Here is a 20,916-nt window from a genome sequence, read left to right as displayed (position 1 = left end):
TGATTTTGAATAGAACTTAATATTGTTCTGAAGAAAGAAAAAGCACGTGGATTTTATTTTACGGAAAGTTCTTCTAACCTCACAAACATTCTCGAGAGTGCTGTACGGAAGAAACAAAGGCGAAAACTGAACAAGGATTTGGGGAAGACTAGTTTTTTAGGAGAGTCAGGGGCGCCCAAGCAACAATTACAGAATTGTGGCTGCAAATAGAGAACGAATTTTAGTAAAGCAAGAAAACTCATATCGTAACAATGAATTTGGAAAAAAGCTTTTGATATGGTGGTGTGAAAATAGCATATTTTCTATTCTTAAGCAATGTCGTATCTACCCCAGGAATAATCGGGTAAACCACACACTTAATGCGAAGCAGACGGAGAGGCCAAAATCAGAAAAGTGTATAAAGCATATCAGCTCATTGCCTCTCCTGATATTTTGGAGGCAATAAGGTAGGAAGAGGAAGAAAAGGAAATAAATTTTTATTTCGTCTGAGAGTTGTTTCTCATGATACAGGTCACTGATGATATAGCAGTATTTGTTGAAAGTCATCAGGACTGTGGTCGGGGGTTTAATGTCAATGAACGTGTACTATGTGACGGCAAAAATATGAACATAAGGGAACAAAAACTTAAGTCGAAAGCATATAGAGAAAACAGTCATGCTGGTGTCTAAATACTAAATTTTTCAAGAGATTCTAGAAGAAATGGCTTATTGTTTTTAGCTCCGTAATAGATGCAGTGAGAGAATCGTGTCAGCGAAAAGTCAATGAAAATTTATGTTTCGCCGAAAGCTCTCTGTGAGTGCAGAGTGCGAAACGTGGAAAGTGCGGAGAAGGGATGAAAATCTTAGAAAACTTTGAAAAGTGACATTACAGGACTTACGAATATCAGATGGACTGATCGAGTAATGATTAAAGAAATGCTACAACGAAGCCACCAGAAAAATTTACTAATATGGAATATAATGAATGGGAGAGGGGATGAGTGGATAGGTGGATACATATTAAGACATAAGTCGTTGCTGAAAAACGTAGCTAAAAATCTGGTGGAACGATGGAATTGAAAAGATAAGCTTCGATACGAAAATATTGCAGATAGTAGATCGTTGAGGATGGAGCATGGTTTCTGAAGAAATTAAATAGCTGATAAGCGACAGGTATGGAAGGTTTTTAAAGAATACAGTTTCATTTTTCTTTTAACGTTCTTAAAAGGTCGGTCGATCTTCAGAGCCGTTAGTAAACTGGTATGTAACTACGTAATTCATTAAATAAGCTAATAAGCATTAAGTCGTAAAAACTTGTGTTGATGAATGTGGTTTACTATTCCATACGTATAAAAAATATTCAACTTGTTTGCTGTTCCCACACCTAAAAGCTCAATTTGTTAATAGACTACAGTCGATATTGCACTCAACAGGTATTGATAATGCCGCGATTAAGTGATTTCATACACCATGCTACAGTACTATTATAGTCATATGGAGCATGACATCCTGTCTTAATCACCGTCAGAACATAAAAAAATTGTGTATTGTTCTTAAATCATTTTTGATAAATCCCAGTGAGTTAATAGCACTGAGTTTGTGTTCTTTCGTCAGTGATACGTCTGTAATGACATCAGCATCGGCGCCTTGTGAAACGAAAGACTTTCTTTATAACCAGCATACTTTAAAAACAATTGCCATGTGGTATTGGACGTTAATATTAGACGTAGAAACCTGACATAATTTTCCGCAGTTCCGGAAGACATTTCCAGATAAGGCAATTGGGATAATGAAGAAGGAATAAGAGGACATACGTATACCGCCTTCAATATGCTGACGACGCTGTGTTGATCGCCTCTAGTAGTGAAAAATAATTTATGAGAATAAGTTTGAAAGTAGGTTTAAGAGCAACAGTAGTACGAAAATATGTGTAACTAACTCTTAGGGAAGAAAATAGCACGAATTAACAACAGTGTCATAGAACCCATGTATGTAACCTTATACTAGCTAACTTCGAAAAGTAAGTTACACATTTTTATGGCAGGACAAGTGACTTGCATTGAATGCTGCACTACACTTCAAGGTGACAAGTACACATGACATGCTCTACCAACCGTTCAATTCCTCGACGATAGAAATCGACTCCTCGGGCACAGAGCCATTCGAGAAATGCTGTGTGAACGTCTTCATGGCTGTAAAATTTGCGATTGCTGTGAATCAGTTCGTCGAGTGCTTGCCCCTTGTTGTCTGTAGTCGATATCCACGGAGTTCTTTCCCAGGTAGCATCACAACGACTCTGTGGTCTCGGTCGAGCTGTTGGCATAATTTCACTACAACATGACACGACGCCACATTTGGCCGATGTACCGCCAGAGTCTTGCAGTGAATCTGTCTGAAATTTAGGCGTTTTGTCCACAAGAATAGTACTGTCCAGCTTGATTCCGTTTTGACGTACGTTTCCAATGGACGTGCTACTTCATTCGCATGTTGTGATACACCTGTTGGCCATGCCACGGCGGGGCTGTGCCTGCTGGGTGCTGTGACTTTGCGAGTGCGTGGGCGGTCTGCTCATCCACCTGGGTCTGGTGTTGTGGAGCGGGGCGTTGAGTTTGTTGCATCGCTGGGCGCTGGGGGGCGTTGCATCGCTGGTCGCTGGGGAGCGTCATGTTGGAAATCGTGTCAGCTTTCAGCCATTCTGCATATCCTCCACTTCTAGCTGCTAACACCCAATAACATTCAATCTCTTTCCGAACGAATAGCCACAAGTTGCAAACTAGACTGCGAGAATCTATCTCCCACATGCTGCGCTGTTGCCATATGTTTTCAACAGTGCAGTTTCCTTCACAGAGCAATCGAATTATTCGCTCAGATGTCGATGTTACTTTCTTGTAGCAGTATCGCCGTGAATGTATATCTGTAAACGCTTTAGCGTGATTTCCAAATGAAAATGTCATGTGGCGGCAATAAACGTGAAGTTCCTCACAAGCCACTTTAATTAAATTTAGTGCCTATGGAGTATCCCGTCATAGTTGCGCGACTCGGTTCGTGATTTCGTGTCAGAAAGATCACTGTATGTAGTAATCGACAGAAAATCATCGAGTAAAACAGAAGTAATATCTGACGTCAGCAAGAAAGTGTTATAGGCGCTCCTCTGTTCCTGATCTAATAAACGATTTAGGAGACAATCAAAGCAGCCTGCTTACTTTGCAGATGATACTGTGATTTACAGTCTTATGAAGTCATAAGAGATGAAAACAAATTAGAGAACGACTTAGACAAGATATCTGTATGGTGAGAAAAGTGGCAATTGATTACAAATAATAAAATTTCTGATGTCATCCACACGAGTACTAAAAGCAATCCGCAAAATTTAGTATACAGGATAAAACACAGGATTCTAAAGGCAGTAAAAGAAACTAAATACTTAGGGATTACAATTTTGTACAACGTCAACTGCAACTGTCACATGGATAATGTTGTGAGGAAAGCAAACCAAAGACTTCGATTTATTGGTGGAACATTTAGAAACCGCAACAGGTCTACCAGACTACTTACACCATGTGCTTCCGCCCTCTTCTGGACTATTGCTGCCAGGTGTGGGATCCACAGCAGATATGATTGATCTAAAAAGTTCAAGGATTGGCAGCTCATTTTCTATTTTCACGAAGAAGGGGAGAGAGAGTGTCACGAATATGATAGCAAATTAGGGTGGTAATCATCAAAACAAAGGCGTTTTCCGTTGTGGTAGGATTTTCTCATGAAATTTTAATCGCCAACTTTTTCCTTAAAGTGTGAAAGTACTTCGTTAGCACCCACCTGCATAGAGAAATTGGAGCTCACACGTAAAGATTAAAGCGTTCGAGTTTCCTGCGCTCAGTTCGAGAGGGGGACGGTAGAGAAATAGCTTGAAGGAGTTCTATGAACGCTCTGCCAGACACATAATTGTGAATTGCAGAATAAATATGTGGACGTAGATGTAGATGCTTCACAAGCAGTCGAGGTGGCTTATGCCCCGCATTTACAGCTTCTTCAAATGTGAATCTGAAAGTGATACTTCTATTTTTGACGTTTCGAAGAATCAAGAACGAGCCGCAAAAGCACGTGTCTGGAGGAGAGCTGTGTAAAGAATAGTAAACAAAAGTGTCGAAGCTGTAGGAACCTCAGGAAACTTTGTTTTCATTTCGCCTGAAAATCATCTAAATTGCAAGAAACCTGTAACACAAATAGATGGCTTTGACAACGATGGGCGCTTCGTGTTTGAAATGTATATAAGAAGGGAATACACAACATCACTCAAGACAACAGTAACTATAACGGCAATATCACACTCGTAACCACGCTCTGTTACCATCTGAGACCAGGTTGGTAGGTACTCAGAAAGCGCACAGGATAAGGTTATGATTATGGATGGGTTGTACAATCCAACACACAACTTTATTCTTCTAAGAACCACACATTTACACATTGCTTTGAAAGATCACAACTAAGCAATACGGCTGAAGGCCTAGTTAAAGAAAACTTGAGATGCTTTCTGGGCTGAAGGCCCAAAACCACACCAATAACAAGAACGGCTGAAGGCCTGGCTTAGAAATCAAAAGCAATAAAAAACAGAAGGTAAATTTAAAAAAAAAAGATATGCAATGCAACTATTAGTGGCTGAAGGCCTACATTACACGTCTGGAGGACAACTATAATTAAAACAACTTAATAAACAATTTTTTCTAACCAAGAAATTTCTTGTTAAACTTAAGACAGAACGGCCGAAAGCCTAATTAAAGAAATATTACCTTGTTGAGCGGCTGAAGGCCACAAACAAGTTTGAAACAATCGCCTGAACAACAAGTCAAACAAGTTAAAATAAACCCATTCCTTCTTTTCAAAAATTTCCTTTAAAGAATACACACGGTTGAAGGCCTTATTAAACGGGGTTCACGTAAATCCTCGGCTGATGGCCACACATAACGCATGGAACAACTAACGGCTTAGGGCCTGGATTACAAACAATTTCAGAGAGAACAAATTTTAAGGAAAAAATTATTTTTTTCATAAAATCAATCTTCGAAATTTAAATTTCACATGGCTGAAGGCCTTTATGTAAAATTAAAAATAACTGCACAATACTTCAGACGAAAATGAAAATCACAATCTAAAACGTTCCAAAGGTCGACCTGAGAAGGTAGCGCAAACGTAAGGTGAGGTGAGACAGGCAACCAAGGGATGAAGTTAAATAATCGCATGGCAACCCAAACTAGAGACGGTCCAAGGACCTACCAACAATTTAACCAATTCCCTTCCGTCACGATGATGGAAAGTATAGACCAAGGACAAGGATACGAATAGCACTACATCTACAGGAATTGGCATCTAAAAACAGCCAAGGAAACAATAAACACTCTAAACAAAATATGAACCAAACAACTTACAAGGCTGTGGAACTACACGCCGTGCCGGACAGCATCAACACGACGAGGAAAGGCACACTAATGACCAGGGCAGATAACTGGGGCGTTAACGGCCACAGGGCAGAAAATACCGCTGGTGCACTTCACTAGCAAGTAACACTCAATTTAATAATTAATCACAATATAGGAAGACAGCTGCAAGATTTCGCCGACTCCAACACATCATACGTTGGTGCTAGCCTGAACAGCCCAGGGAGTAACAACCCGCAAATGAACGAAGAGATGCCACAATAGTTGAGGTTTCATAACAGGTTGACTGATCACTTACCTTAAGCGTCCAGGTTCGGTGGGCAACAAACACCGTCGCTCTCGCAGCTAGCGGCTCGCGATCTGACAGCTCTTGCAGGCCGTCAGCGGTCCCGGCCTGGCCCAACCGACTGACTTAATCCAGCACGCAGACAGCATTAAAGTAACTGCTCAGTCAAAACCACACAAGCTACACACGGTTCCGTGAAACACTTCCACACACAACTCGAACAGCACTAAAACCAGTCACCGTGGAACAACTAGGAGGAATCACAAGTCGACACACACAGAGGACACAGAAGCAGTCGTCGACCAAATACACGTCGCCCGATGAGACAACCGACCAAACGACCAATCAAGGTCGTCTCCACTAAAGTCATTTGTGCCGGCAACGGTCGGGGGAGTCGTGGCTGTCCGGACCTCATTACTGCTTCGTCCCCACTGAATTCCCGACACACGACGGCCCGGAAATACTAGCGATCGCTCCAAAGATAGTACGACAGTGCTCTTATCGATAAGCGCTGCTGCTGCCACTCATGGACAGGCAAGCCAGCAACTTAGTGACGCCAGTAAATCGAATAAGAAACGAGACGGGAGTACCGTCAAGACAAGATGGCAAGCAATAACGGCACGAACGCGAGGCGCGCACAGCTCAACCACAAGAACGTGTTACAATTATACCTAAGCAAATTGGCTTCAAATGTAGTACTTCGTCAATGCAAAGAGTTTTAAAATGCATTGGTTTCAAATATTTTGAGAACAGAGTTTTCAACTGAAAGAAGCAGCACTAACCATGTCCGTTATAAAGATGCAGGGTGTTTCAAAAATGACCGGTATATTTGAAACGGCAATAAAAACTAAACGAGCAGCGATAGAAATACACCGTTTGTTGCAATATGCTTGGGACAACAGTACATTTTCAGGCAGACAAACTTTCTAAATTACAGTAGTTGCAATTTTCAACAACAGATGGCGCTGCGGTCTGGGAAACTCTATAGTACGATATTTTCCCCATATCCACCATGCGTAGCAATAATATGGCGTAGTCTCTGAGTGAAATTACCCGAAACCTTTGACAACGTGTCTGGCGGAATGGCTTCACATGCAGATGAGATGTACTGCTTCAGCTGTTCAATTGTTTCTGGATTCTGGCGGTACACCTGGTCTTTCAAGTGTCCCCACAGAAAGAAGTCACAGGGGTTCATGTCTGGCGAATAGGGAGGCCAATCCACGCCGCCTTCTGTATGTTTCGGATAGCCCAAAGCAATCACACGATCATCGAAATATTCATTCAGGAAATTAAAGACGTCGGCCGTGCGATGTGGCCGGGCACCATCTTGCATGAACCACGAGGTGTTCGCAGTGTCGTCTAAGGCAGTTTGTACCGCCACAAATTCACGAAGAATGTCCAGATAGCGTGATGCAGTAATCGTTTCGGATCTGAAAAATGGACCAATGATTCCTTTGGAAGAAATGGCGGCCCAGACCAGTACTTTTTGAGGATGCAGGGACGATGGGACTGCAACATGGGGCTTTTCGGTTCCCCATGTGCGCCAGTTCTGTTTATTGACGAAGCCGTCCAGGTAAAAATAAGCTTTGTCAGTAAACCAAATGCTGCCCACATGCATATCGCCGTCATCAATCCTGTGCACTATATCGTTAGCGAAAGTCTCTCGTGCAGCAATGGTAGCGGCGCTGAGGGGTTGCCGCATTTGAATTTTGTATGGATAGAGGTGTAAACTCTGGCGCATGAGACGATACGTGGACGTTGGCGTCATTTGGACCGCAGCTGCAACATGGCGAACGGAAACCCGAGGCCGCTGTTGGATTACCTGCTGCACTAGCTGCGCGTTGCCCTCTGTGGTTGCCGTACGTGGTCGCCCTACCTTTCCAGCACGTTCATCCGTCACGTTCCCAGTCCGTTGAAATTTTTCAAACAGATCCTTTATTGTATTGCTTTTCGGTCCTTTGGTTACATTAAACCTCCGTTGAAAACTTGTGTTCTAGGCGGTGGAATTCCAACACCAGAAAAATCCTCTGTTCTAAGGAATAAACCATGTTGTCTACAGCACACTTGCACGTTGTGAACAGCACACGCTTACAGCAGAAAGACGACGTACAGAATGGCGCACCCACAGACTGCGTTGTCTTCTATATCTTCCACATCACTTGCAGCGCCATCTGTTGTTGAAAATTGTAACTACTGTAATTTCGAAAGTTTGTCCGCCTGAAAATGTACTGTTGCCCCAAGCATATTGCAACAAACTGTGTATTTCTATCGCTGCTCGTTTAGTTTTTATTGCCGTTTCAAATATACCGGTCATTTTTGAAACACCCTGTACATGGTACAAGAGGAACACGTAGTTCTACGGTGAATTACCTTGATGAAACATGGGTGAATCAGAATCATTTCGTCAATATCTGCTGGAAAATGAGTGATGGTAGTGGCATTTTTAAAGTTCCCAAAGGAAAAGGTTCTCCGATACCTATTCTGCATGCTGGCTCTTCTTCTGAATTGGTTCCTGAGAGTAAACTTGTATTTAGGTGTAAGAAAAACGGTAGTGACTATCATTCGGAAATAAGCTCTGTCATTTTCAAGAAGTGATTCACTGAAGAATTCTTGCAAATACGTAAATTCGAAGTCGGTCATTGTAATTACCGTGCTGGTTAGCATTCAGCTGTTACAGAGAAACGACCAAGTACGAGAACCACAGCTCAGTAAATTATACAGGGTGATTCAAAAAGAATACCACAAGTTTAAAAATGTGTATTTAATGAAAGAAACATAATATAACCTTCTGTTATACATCATTACAAAGAGTATTTAAAAAGGTTTTTTTTCACTAAAAAACAAGTTCAGAGATGTTCAATATGGCCCCCTCCAGACACTCGAGCAATATCAACCCGATACTCCAACTCGTTCCACACTCTCTGTAGCATATCAGTTGTAACAGTTTGGATAGCTGCTGTTATTTCTCGTTACAAATCATCAATGGTGGCTGGGAGAGGTGGCCGAAACACCATATCCTTAACATATCCCTATAAGAAAAAATCGCAGGGGGTAAGATCAGGGCTTCTTGGAGGCCAGTGATGAAGTGCTCTGTCACGGGCTGCCTGGCGGCCGATCCATCGCCTCGGGTAGTTGACGTTCAAGTAGTTACGGACAGATAAGTGCCAATGTGGACTCTCCATACATTTGATTGTGGAATTTGCAGCTCTCTGCTAGCTCTGCGGGTCGATTTTCCTGGGCTGCGAACAAATGCTTGCTGGATGCGTGCTACATTTTCATCACTCGTTCTCGGCCGTTCAGAACTTTTCCCTTTGCACAAACACCCATTCTCTGTAAACTGTTTATACCAACGTTTAATACACCACCTATCAGGAGGTTTAACACCATACTTCGTTCGAAATGCACGCTGAACAACTGTCGTCGATTCACTGCTGCCGTACTCAATAACACAAAAAGCTTTCTGTTGAGCGGTCGCCATCTTAGCATCAACTGACGCTGACGCCTAGTCAACAGCGCCTCAAGCGAACAAATGTACAACTAAATGAAACTTTATAGCTCCCTTAATTCGCCGACAGATAGTGCTTAGCTCTGCCTTTTGTCGTTGCAGAGTTTTAAATTCCTAAAGTTGTGGTATTCTTTTTGAATCACCCTGTATAAGTCACGAGACAGAATGTACAAATTTGACTTCCTTGAGGTTTGAGCGGCTAGTAGATGGACAAAGCAAGATCTATTGAGAATTTCATGAGATTGGAATAGACTGAGACGCCTAACGAAAGATAAGTAGATGTGAGTAAAAAATTCAAAAACATGAAATGCATACATGGCCGAATAGTATTAAGGATGGTAAAGGAGGTTAATCACGTGACCGCTGCCTCTCGTGATGGTGAGTCAGAACAGTGCAGGCGTCATTGAATAACGTATCGCAGACTATTCAGAAAGCACAGCGTTCAGTTTTACATTTCCCTGTCACGGTTTATATTTCCTTTGATTTGTTCCAAAACCATTCTAAAGTGATTTGAACTTTACGGCAACTTAACCAACTTTGATTCCATAAGGAACCAATGTGCACAACGCACAGTCGCAACACCACTGGTATTTTTATTATTGTTACATATCCAGATTTCAGCTATAAATAGCCATTTTAGTGCATCTGATTGAGATGCCGCCGACAAACGCGCAGCAGTAGATTGCAGCATATCACTTTCCTAGTGCGTAAGCCGAGGAAACTCAAGTTGCTGTGTTTCTACCCTTCCTTAGTCACAGCAGATAGCAGTCTCCATTTTCGTCCAGCTGAGATAGCTCTCCAATCCTAGTACTCTTCGTACCGATCTTATATCTTCCTGCTTTCACCTTCTTGTATCTAGTTCAAAATTAAATCATAAAAAATAGCAAAAAGAAAAAAAAAACTTACCATCTACATGGGCATCAACTGCAGCTCAGCGCAGCACGATCGACGAGAAGTAGGCACAAGGGTCCTGTATAGGCGAGCTGAAGGAAGATTAACTGAAGTAACTTCTGCGAAACGTCCATAACTGATTAAAAATTCTTGCGGCAGAAAATCGGATTTGTGCGGGCGGAAGCGTGTGTCTGGTGATTACAGCCCGCCGGCGCATTCACAACTTGGCGGCGAGCGCTGGCTGCCCGTCCGCCTTTTGAATGGGTCGTTAGCCGCGCCGCCGTGAAATTAGTTAAAACACGCGGTAGCTGCATGAGGGGGCGGTGGGGGCGGCGGGGGTGGCGCCATCCGGGGGCGGCGTCGGTGGCGGACGACCCGCCGGAAACTCATTAGGCCGGCTGAATGGCCGCGCCAGGTGAACAACTGCCAGACTTCATAAACAATCGACGGCGGCCGCTGAATTAAAAGCAATTTCTCTGTGTCGCCGCGCAGCCCCCGCACTGCAGGAGCAGTGGGGGAGGGCGGGGAAGATATTCGCGCGGGATGGAACCAGCCGGCCATGCAGCACGCCTTTTCTCTCGCTGCTGCACTCGGTTTGTTCTCGCGATAATGGCTGCGCCGTCCGTGCGCCCCATCACGCACCACCACGGGGGATTCCCCTGAAAAGCGGCCACTTTGTCGCTGTTGCGAACGTCCAGTTTCCAGCAGGAAAACGAATCACGTTTATCACAGTAAAGTTCTTACTGAAAATGTGGGCATTCTCCTCGAGCAGCTTTCCACAACTACACTGTGAAAAGACAATTGCAAATTAGAGAGCCAGGAGGTGGCAGTGGTAGGTACTACAGTTACCACCATCAAAAAACTGAATTACTTAATTTTCTGAGGTCATTGTTGCTCTAACTAAAACAATGTAATTTACGCAAATTTATTGTAGTGAGGCTTAACACAAAATATATGAGAATTGAAACCACTTGCTCCTAGAAAAATTCATCAAATGTGCATTATGTACCCAATTGAAAATAAGCTCCTCGTGTGCGTCTCCAACATTCTTGACGTGCACGCCGCCGCGCAAGATGATTCAGTAATAGAGTATTTCTGACGATTTAAAATGGCAACTAGAACACTAGAAAAAACTCCCATGAAACATGAAAACAAATTAGACGTATACGATAAAAAATATGAAAACTGATGATATTAAATAAAGAAACTGTGCGCATGATTATAACCACAAATGACTACCTTTAGATTAAGCATTGTAGAAGAAGCGCTTGTAGTAAATAATGCAGGCAACAAGAAGGGTCAGTATACAGTATAACGTAGTGGCACTTACACAAGTGCAGACATACACATATACACACACGCACCTCTGAAAACCAGTGGCAGTTGAGAGTGACTTATTGTCTGCGAAGCTAAATTTTTAAACTTTCAGGCTGGGGAGCTGAACTATAACCATTATCATGGACGACACAACAATAGGTGGACAGCACTACAGCGACACAATGTTACTCACCTGATTAAATTTTCTTCAGTGCTCCGCTGGTGGTGCAGTATACAGGGTGGTCCATTGATCATGACCGGGCCCTCACTCTCACGAAATAAGTATCAAACGAAAAAACTACAAAGAACGAAACTCGTCTACCTTGAAGGAGGAAACCAGATGGCGCTGCCATAGGTCAAATGGATATCAACTGCGAATTTTTAAATAGGAACCCCCATTTTTATTACATATTCGTGTAGTACGTAAAGAAATATGTATGTTTTAGTTGGACCACTTTTTTTGCTTTGTGATAGATGGCGCTGTAATAGTCACAAGCGTATAAGTCCGTGGTATCACCTAACATTCCGCCAGTGCGGACGGCATTTGCTTCATGATACATCACCCGTGTTAAAATGGACCGTTTACCAATTGCGGGAAAGGTCGATATCGTGATGATGTATGGCTATTGTCATGAAAATGCCCAACGGGCGTGTGCTATGTATGCTGCTCGGTATCCTGGACGACATCATCCAAGTGTCTGGACCGTTCGCCGGATAGTTACGTTATTTGAGAAAACACGCCCCATGTGAAACGTCAACCACGACCTGCAACAAATGATGATGCCCAAGTAGGTGTTTTAGCTGCTGTTGCGGCTAATCCGCACATCAGTTGGAGAAAAATTGCGCGAGAATCGGGAATCCAAAAACGTCGTTGTTGAGAATGCTACATCAACATCGATTCCACCCGTACCACATTTCTTTGCACCAGGAATTCCATGGCGACGACTTTGAACGTCGTGTACAGTTCTGCCACTGGGCACAAGAGAAATTACGGGACGATGACAGATTTTTTGCACGTCCTCTATCTAGTAACGTAAACCGGCATAATATGCACTATTGGGCAACGGAAAATCCACGATGGCTGCGACAAGTGGAACATCAGTGAACTTGGCGGATTACTGTATGGTGCGGCATTACGGGAGGATGGATAATTGGCCCCCATTTTATCGATGGCAATCTAAATGGTGCAATGTGTGCTGATTTCCTACGTAATGTTCTACCGATGTTTCTACAAGATATTTCGCTGCAAGACAGAATGGCGGTGTACTTCCAACATGATGGATGTCCGGCACATAGCTCGCGTGCGGTTGAAGCGGTATTGAATAGCATATTTCATGACTGGTGGATTGGTCGTCGAAGAACCATACCATGGCCAACACGTTCACCGGATCTGACGTCCCCGGATTTCTTTCTGTGGGGAAAGTTGAAGGATATTTGATATTTTGCTATCGTGATCCACCGACAACGCCTGACAACATACGTCAGCTCATTGTCAACGCATGTGCGAACATTACGGAAGGCGAACTACTCGCTGTAGAGTGGAATGTCGTTATACGTATTGCCAAATGCATTGAGGTTGACGGACATCCTTTTGAGCATTTATTGCATTAATGTGGTATTTACAGGCAATCACGCTGTAACAGCATGCGTTCTCAGAAATGACAAGTTGACAAAGGTACATGTATCACATTGGAACAAATGAAATAAAATGTTCAAACGTACCAACGTTCTGTATTTTAAATTAAAGAACCTACCTGTTAGCAACTGTTCGTCTAAAATTGTCACTATGGCAGCGCCATCTATCACAAAGCGAAAAAGGTGGTCCAACTAAAACATTCATATTTCTTTACGTGCTACACGAATGTTGTTGTTGTGGTCTTCAGTCCTGAGACTGGTTTGATGCAGCTCTCCATGCTACTCTATCCTGTGCAAGCTTCTTCATCTCCCAGTACCTACTGCAACCTACATCCTTCTGAATCTGCTTAGTGTATTGATCTCTTGGTCTCCCTCTACGATTTTTACCCTCCACGCTGCCCTCCAATGATAAATTTGTGATCCCTTGACGCCTCAAAACATGTCCTACCAACCGATCCCTTCTTCTAGTCAAGTTGTGCCACAATCTTCTCTTCTCCCCAATCCTATTCAATACCTCCTCATTAGTTACGTGATCTACCCACCTTATCTTCAGCATTCTTCTGTAGCACCACATTTCGAAAGCTTCTATTCTCTTCCTGTCCAAACTGGTTATCGTCCATGTTTCACTTTCATACATGGCTACACTCCATACAAATACTTTCAGAAACGACTTCCTGACACTTAAATCTATGCCCGATGTTAACAAATTTCTCTTCTACACGAATATGCAATTAAAAATGGGAGTTCCTATTTTAAAAAAACGTAGTTGATATTCGTTTGACCTATGGCAGTGCCATCAAGCGGGCCAACCATAGCGCTATCTGGTTTCCCCCTTCAAGCTAGGCAAGTTTCGCTCTTTATAGTTTTTTCGTTTGACGCTTATTTCGTGAGATATTTGGCCCGGTCACGATCAATGTACCACCCTGTATACTTGACCCTTGTTATCAAATAAATCGTTATATGGGTGTGGTATCACGCATCAATACCACTCTACTGCAACGGAGTAGCACGTTTCTGTCTGACGCCGACAGTGGTCGCACAGGATGTGGTGGACCTGTTGGTGTGCACCCGCAGAGCCACGCCTCCAGCACCTCTGTACCACGTGCGTCCACTGTCATCATAATATAGGATGGCCGGGGGCAGCGGCGCCCACTCGCGATCTCAGCCACTTTTCTACGATACCGTTGTTTGTGCTTGGCTCCGAGTGAGTATGATTTTGTAAAGGGCAGCTGGAAGGAGTGTTGAGGAATTTATTAGTAATTTATTTTGCGGAAAGGAATCGTATTTTATTTTCATTAAACTTTATCTAGTTTCGGAATTATGAAATTTCTAGTGTAAATTACTAGTGGTAATCTGATTGGCTGACATTAGAAATACCGCGAGTATAGTAGTGTTCGAGATTATAATAGCAATTCAGCATTTCCCGCGTGTTTGGGTATGGCAATGCCTCAGATCTATTAGTCGTTATAGTCGCTTGGGAGCCGTCTTATGGAAAACACAAGATCGCGCTGATCAGATTTGTGCCAAATGGAAGAAATTCGCGCACTTGATCGGTTCTCGTGTCGTTCAAGAAGAGCGACAACAGTATTATTTTGTAGAAGTTGAATCCTATAATCATAACGGGTAGACTAAGTAATTATTGTTTCTAGTCGTGGTATGCAGTTACAATATCTATTACAGTACTGCAAATCAAAAAGACGACAGAGAAGCCGTTATCTTAGAAGAAGCACAGGAATCAGTGTTTATTTGGAAAATAATGAGACACACAGGATTCTCGCCACCAGCAACATAGCTTCATTGGAAGTCATTATATATAGTTTGAAGTTTTCAGTTACAGCTTGAATTGTGTGTCTGAAATAATGCCTGTAATGCCACACACTATTACCACTCAAAAATGTTTAAGTTTATGTTGTCAGTGGTTTATTTAATGAGATAATCGCGCGTGAACGTTTCGTGTCATATATAAAGTTCTGGTGGCGTGTTTTCCGCAGATTACGAGACATTATGGCGAGCACTTCCGTACAAGATGACTACTGGGCGGCTGACTGTGTTCACTCGCAAGTAGTTGTGGGTCAGTGAGTGTTTAGGACGTTTAAAATATGGGGTCGGACGAAATGTCCTTTGACTGCTTTTGGGTATGAACTTGTTACAGAGGCAGTCAGTAACATTGCGTAATTAGGTTCGTGATGTTAAATATGGAGTTGATAGCTATTTTATTTGTTTTGGAGACAATAAACCAACTAAAAGGAAATATTAGACTTTTTTTTCAAACGAGTCATGCAAGAATCCAGAACACTCGATACTTTAACTAACTTTCAGTTACTGCCCATGGAATGGAGTTATGTGGCCTTTGCGTGGTAGGTATTTAGACGCTTTTTTGTCAGCTAAACCAGTATCTCGTACCATCGCAGAGTGAAGGAACAGACAATGTGACACCTATCCAAGTATATGGAGTGATTGTTTAAAGGGTAGTGGGAGTGCTACCTGCCCCACAGCAAGCCTACCCTTCCTTACCACTGTGTACGAAGTCGTACTTAACAAGAGAAACAAAACGCTGATTTTTTCTTTCTGGGAAAATGATTCGTTTAGTGCGTTCTGGTTAATGATGAAGCAAATTTATAAAACTACTCACAGATATCTTGTGTGAAATGTTGTTACATAGTTTCAGCGATGTATGAAAACGTTTTCTGCTGGTCAATAGACGATAGAAAAATTCTGTCTTTTAAAGGGTGTTGTAGAAGTGCAATTTATTGTCTAGTTCTCGAATGGATCATCTGTATACGTTAGAAGCACATAGCGGCAATATAGGCATATGTCCCGAGCATATATAATAACATTAAACTCTGTTATAGGATGTTTTTGGCACTTGCCGCTTCTTTATCCTCAGGCAATGGTTTGTGACTGCAAGTAGCACCGTATTGCACTGAGACCGACCTCCACGATAAATTGTGGGTCCAACTGGCTGGGCAAACTGGTTAAAAGGTTGGAGAAGGTGTAAGTAGGCTGTTTAGGTTTTTTCAATGGTAACGCCACGTAGCGCTCTGTATGAAAATCACTGGCTGTGCTGTGTGCGGTCTGTGGCTGGGTGGCATTGTTGGAATTTGCTATTGTAGTGTTGGGCAGTTGGCTGTTAACAGCGCGTAGCGTTGCGCAGTTGGAGGTGAGCCGCGAGCAGTGATGGATGTGAGTAGAGAGATGGCGGAATCTTGAGAGTGGACGATCTGGAAATTTGTAAGACTGGATGTCATGAACTGATATATATAATATGACTTTTGAACAATATTAAGGTAAATACATTGTTTGTTCTTTATCAAAATCTTTCATTTTCTAACAATCCCTATCAGTAGTTAGTGCCTTCAGTAGTTAGAATCTTTTATTTAGCTGGCAATATTGGCGCTCGCTGTATTGCAGTAGTTCGAGTAACGAAGATTTTTGTGAGGTAAGTGATTTATGAAACGTATAGGTTAATGTTAATCAGGGCCATTGTTTTGTAGGGATTTTTGAAAGTCAGATTGCGTTGCGCTAAAAATATTGTGTGTCAGTTTAGTGTTGATCAGAATAAGTAAAGAGAGAAATGTCTGAGTACGTTCATTTCCGCTCAGCTGTTTGAAAATCAAATAACGTAAGAGGTTTATCAGCACAGTAATTCATTAATTTTTGTAAGGCGGCGTTTCAAAGGGAACGGCTCACTGCCTCTTGTACGACTCTGACTTGTGAAGCACTGTGGTTTTGTATCAAACATTACGGTTGAAAATGGCTTCACCTGTTTCTTTCACTTTCTGCACAGTGCTTAAGAAGATGTGAAGTATTTTCAGTTGAATGTCCAACAATCGTTGTAGCATTTCACACTTCTCTCTGACTGAATGGATACCGTGGAACAGAAATTCCACGAACGAGTAAATACGCAGGGATGCCAGTATCTTAACCCGCAATTTCACCTCCACCTTGTTCTATTTTCAGCGCTCCTAATTTTTTTATGTCTCATCAGTTTGCATACTATCTGCCTTCATAATTTTTTACACGTTTCATACAGCATTGCCATTCAACTACTTACGGCTGCTTCTTCCCTGAACTTTCAATGTTCTACGCTCACTATCCAGATTAAACAAGGGAGCGAGGGGGCACATGTTAGAGACGAATGATGTTCAAATAACCGTCTCCCCATTCAGGTTTAAGATTTTCGTGTTTTCCATAAATCGCTTAAGACAAATACTACGTTGGCTCCTTTGAAATGACTTAGCTGAAGTCTTTCCCCACAATCCCCAATTCCGAGCTCGTCTTGCGTCTTTAATGACCTCGTCGTCGACGGGACGATAAACCGTAATATTCCTTTTCTTCTTCAGCAGAAAGGTTACTAATTTTATAGCGTAAAGAGGACAGCTGAATGTGTTAATTTGAGATGCAGAACGCTGCCCAATATCGACTACGTTGAACGTTACAGGCCAGCCGCTGTGGCCGAGCGGTTCTAGGCACTTCAGTCCGGAACCACGCGACGGCTACGGTCGCAGGTTCGAATCCTGCCTCGGGCATGGATGTGTGTGATGTCCTTAGGTTAGTTGGTTTAAGTAGTTCTAGGTTCTAGGCGACTGATGACCTCAGATGTTACATCCCATAGTGCTCAGAACCATTTGAACCATTTGAACGTTACGAAATCAAACATGTTGCCAAAGGAATCAACTAGTAAGCGTTAAAAGCTAGAAACTGTTGTTTACCAGACGGAGATGCCTGACACTGCCTCTGTTAGTTACAGATGCATGACTGATTTATTTATATGCCGGAGAGAAAGCAATACTTGAGTGCACACGGTGTGCGTTATGTTTGCACGTAACGGTTTGGGGTTACGTTGGGACAATGGCTCAGTTATTTGCTTGATATTGCGGTGCCTGACTTTGCCTTCAAGTCCTGTGTATTCAGTGCCGCAATGTGCCCACATGCTCAGGAATTTTGTCCATATTTTAAGAATGGCAAGAAAACAGTATTCCATTATATGGTTTATTTACTCTCATATTTTAAATCCTTCATATTCTTGCTCACTTAATCTAGTAGCGGAAATTTTGCTGTAACCGCAACTCAGGGCTATGAGGATTAAATTGTTTCTTCATTATTGCACTTTGAAGTACGTCTTAAAGAAGGATTCTAGCTAGGCTGTAAAATCTGATTGGTTTGGATCGGCTGATTACTGTGAGCTGAGAATGATAGATAATAGGTTTCAAATTCGCTTAACCTTCGTGTTTTGAGGTCTGTTTTAAAAAATGCTTGCTTAAGATTTGCCTGTTTAAATAATTATAATTCTATTTCAAAGCCACGGCACTTTTGCCCGTGCAAGCTTCCAACTTTCAGTTATAATCAAGAATTTAATGAAAATGGCAATGGTAATGTGAATCAGAACACTGGGAGGAGTTGTGATCTAAATAACAATAGATTTATTCATACTTAGCATCACAAGTCAAAACAAAGTGGCTAAAGGAATGACACACAAACATTGTTTACATTATTTATATTGGATAAACGCTTTCAATGATATGTGGTTTATGGTGAACAAAGTGATCAGCTAGGGATCAACACACGCCACTAACGAGAACTCTAATCGATTTACCTGATTTCATATGTATGTGAATCCGTCGTATGGCCCATAAACAACGCTACAGTCAAGCATCTACACTCCTGGAAATGGAAAAAAGAACACATTGACACCGGTGTGTCAGACCCACCATACTTGCTCCGAACACTGCGAGAGGGCTGTACAAGCAATGATCACACGCACGGCACAGCGGACACACCAGGAACCGCGGCGTTGGCCGTCGAATGGCGCTAGCTGCGCAGCATTTGTGCACCGCCGCCGTCAGTGTCAGCCAGTTTGCCGTGGCATACGGAGCTCCATAGCAGTCTTTAACACTGGTAGCATGCCGCGACAGCGTGGACGTGAACCGTATGTGCAGTTGACGGACTTTGAGCGAGGGCGTATAGTGGGCATGCGGGAGGCCGGGTGGACGTACCGCCGAATTGCTCAACACGTGGGGCGTGAGGTCTCCACAGTACATCGATGTTGTCGCCAGTGGTCGGCGGAAGGTGCACGTGCCCGTCGACCTGGGACCGGACCGCAGCGACGCACGGATGCACGCCAAGACCGTAGGATCCTACGCAGTGCCGTAGGGGACCGCATCGCCACTTCCCAGCAAATTAGGGACACTGTTGCTCCTGGGGTATCGGCGAGGACCATTCGCAAACGTCTCCATGAAGCTGGGCTACGGTCCCGCACACCGTTAGGCCGTCTTCCGCTCACGCCCCAACATCGTGCAGCCCGCCTCCAGTGGTGTCGCGACAGGCGTGAATGGAGGGACGAATGGAGACGTGTCGTCTTCAGCGATGAGAGTCGCTTCTGCCTTGGTGCCAATGATGGTCGTATGCGTGTTTGGCACCGTGCAGGTGAGCGCCACAATCAGGACTGCATACGACCGAGGCACACAAGGCCAACACCCGGCATCATGGTGTGGGGAGCGATCTCCTACACTGGCCGTACACCACTGGTGATCGTCGAGGGGACACTGAATAGTGCACGGTACATCCAAATCGTCATCGAACCCATCGTTCTACCAATCCTAGACCGGCATGGGAACTTGCTGTTCCAACAGGACAATGCACGTCCGCATGTATCCCGTGCCACCCAACGTGCTCTAGAAGGTGTAAGTCAACTACCCTGGCCAGCAAGGTCTCCGGATCCGTCCCCCATTGAGCATGTTTGGGATTGGATGAAGCGTCGTCTCACGCGGTCTGCACGTCCAGCACGAACGCTGGTCCAACTGAGGCGCCAGGTGGAAATGGCATGGCAAGCCGTTCCACAGGACTACATCCAGCATCTCTACGATCGTCTCCATGGGAGAATAGCAGCCTGCATTGCTGCGAAAGGTGGATATACACTGTACTAGTGCCGACATTGTGCATGCTCTGTTGCCTGTGTGTATGTGCCTGTGGTTCTGTCAGTGTGATCATGTGATGTATCTGACCCCAGGAATGTGTCAATAAAGTTTCTCCTTCCTGGGACAATGAATTCACGGTGTTCTTATTTCAATTTCCAGGAGTGTATATTCTACTATCCATAACGAAAAATATGGTTCCAAAGAACAGGGTGCTGAAAACATGTATTGGAGCCCTACGCCGTAGCACCAAATACTTTACCCCCTTCTGGTCAGGGTGGCACACCACGATGCGATCGGCTACTGGAGTCATGGACGGCAGCAATCTGTCATTGTGGCGCGCGCCAGAGAAAAAGCAAGTACGCGGTCTCGTGTTCGGCTAATTCGGAACGCAGGTACTTCCCTATGAGCCTCTGATACACCGTTGCATTCCAGCGTGCAGGTGGACCCATTTGCTGATCCGCCAAACCAGTTTTGACTCCGTGCTACGACTATACGTGACAGAGTGTGTCAAATGTTTAGATGGCCAACTGAAAACAAATAAGTACACCCACGCATCACTCGTTCTGTACGTGATGCTAGCAGCCGTACCTCTGGTGGTTCAGACGGTGACTGGCACAGGCTCTAAGTGGCACACTAGCAAAGGATACAAGTCTCACCGTTTAGGTGAAGCCCTGCAGCTCTTTACTAGCGAAGCGCCAGTACAAGAGTGTCTTCTTCTCTTTCTCTCAGCTTTCACCGCCACCTCGGTGGCATAGAACATTTACAACTTAGACTACTCGCACTTTAGCACACGCCAATCAGGAGCTGGAGCATAGCATTCGAAGCTGGGAGACCGTCCCTTGCTCTGCATATCCAGATTTGACCAACCAGCGATTTTAAAAATTAATTGGGTGAAAAGGGAAAAAGATCCAGCTTCGCGGCCTCTTTCACAGGCGTTTACGCCGTCCTTGCTAA

The 20,916-nt window shown here is 43.6% G+C and overlaps 1 protein-coding gene across 1 annotated transcript in view; it reads left to right on the top strand.

The window, feature by feature from the left end:
* LOC124623108 (cuticle collagen 10-like) overlaps positions 1 to 10,379 on the top strand; it is a 107,521-nt gene extending 97,142 nt beyond the window's left edge. Inside the window, exon 3 of the mRNA XM_047148897.1 lies at positions 10,253 to 10,379. Within this exon, the coding sequence (XP_047004853.1) occupies positions 10,253 to 10,379 (127 nt within the window). The remainder of the gene's footprint in view (positions 1 to 10,252) is intronic.
* The last annotated feature ends 10,537 nt before the right edge of the window (positions 10,380 to 20,916 follow it).

Source organism: Schistocerca americana, chromosome 7, assembly GCF_021461395.2.
Source record: "Schistocerca americana isolate TAMUIC-IGC-003095 chromosome 7, iqSchAmer2.1, whole genome shotgun sequence".
NCBI classification, from domain to species: Eukaryota; Metazoa; Arthropoda; class Insecta; order Orthoptera; family Acrididae; genus Schistocerca; species Schistocerca americana.
Note: the sequence above shows the minus strand (reverse complement) of the source record. Positions and strands in the feature narration are given on the sequence as shown.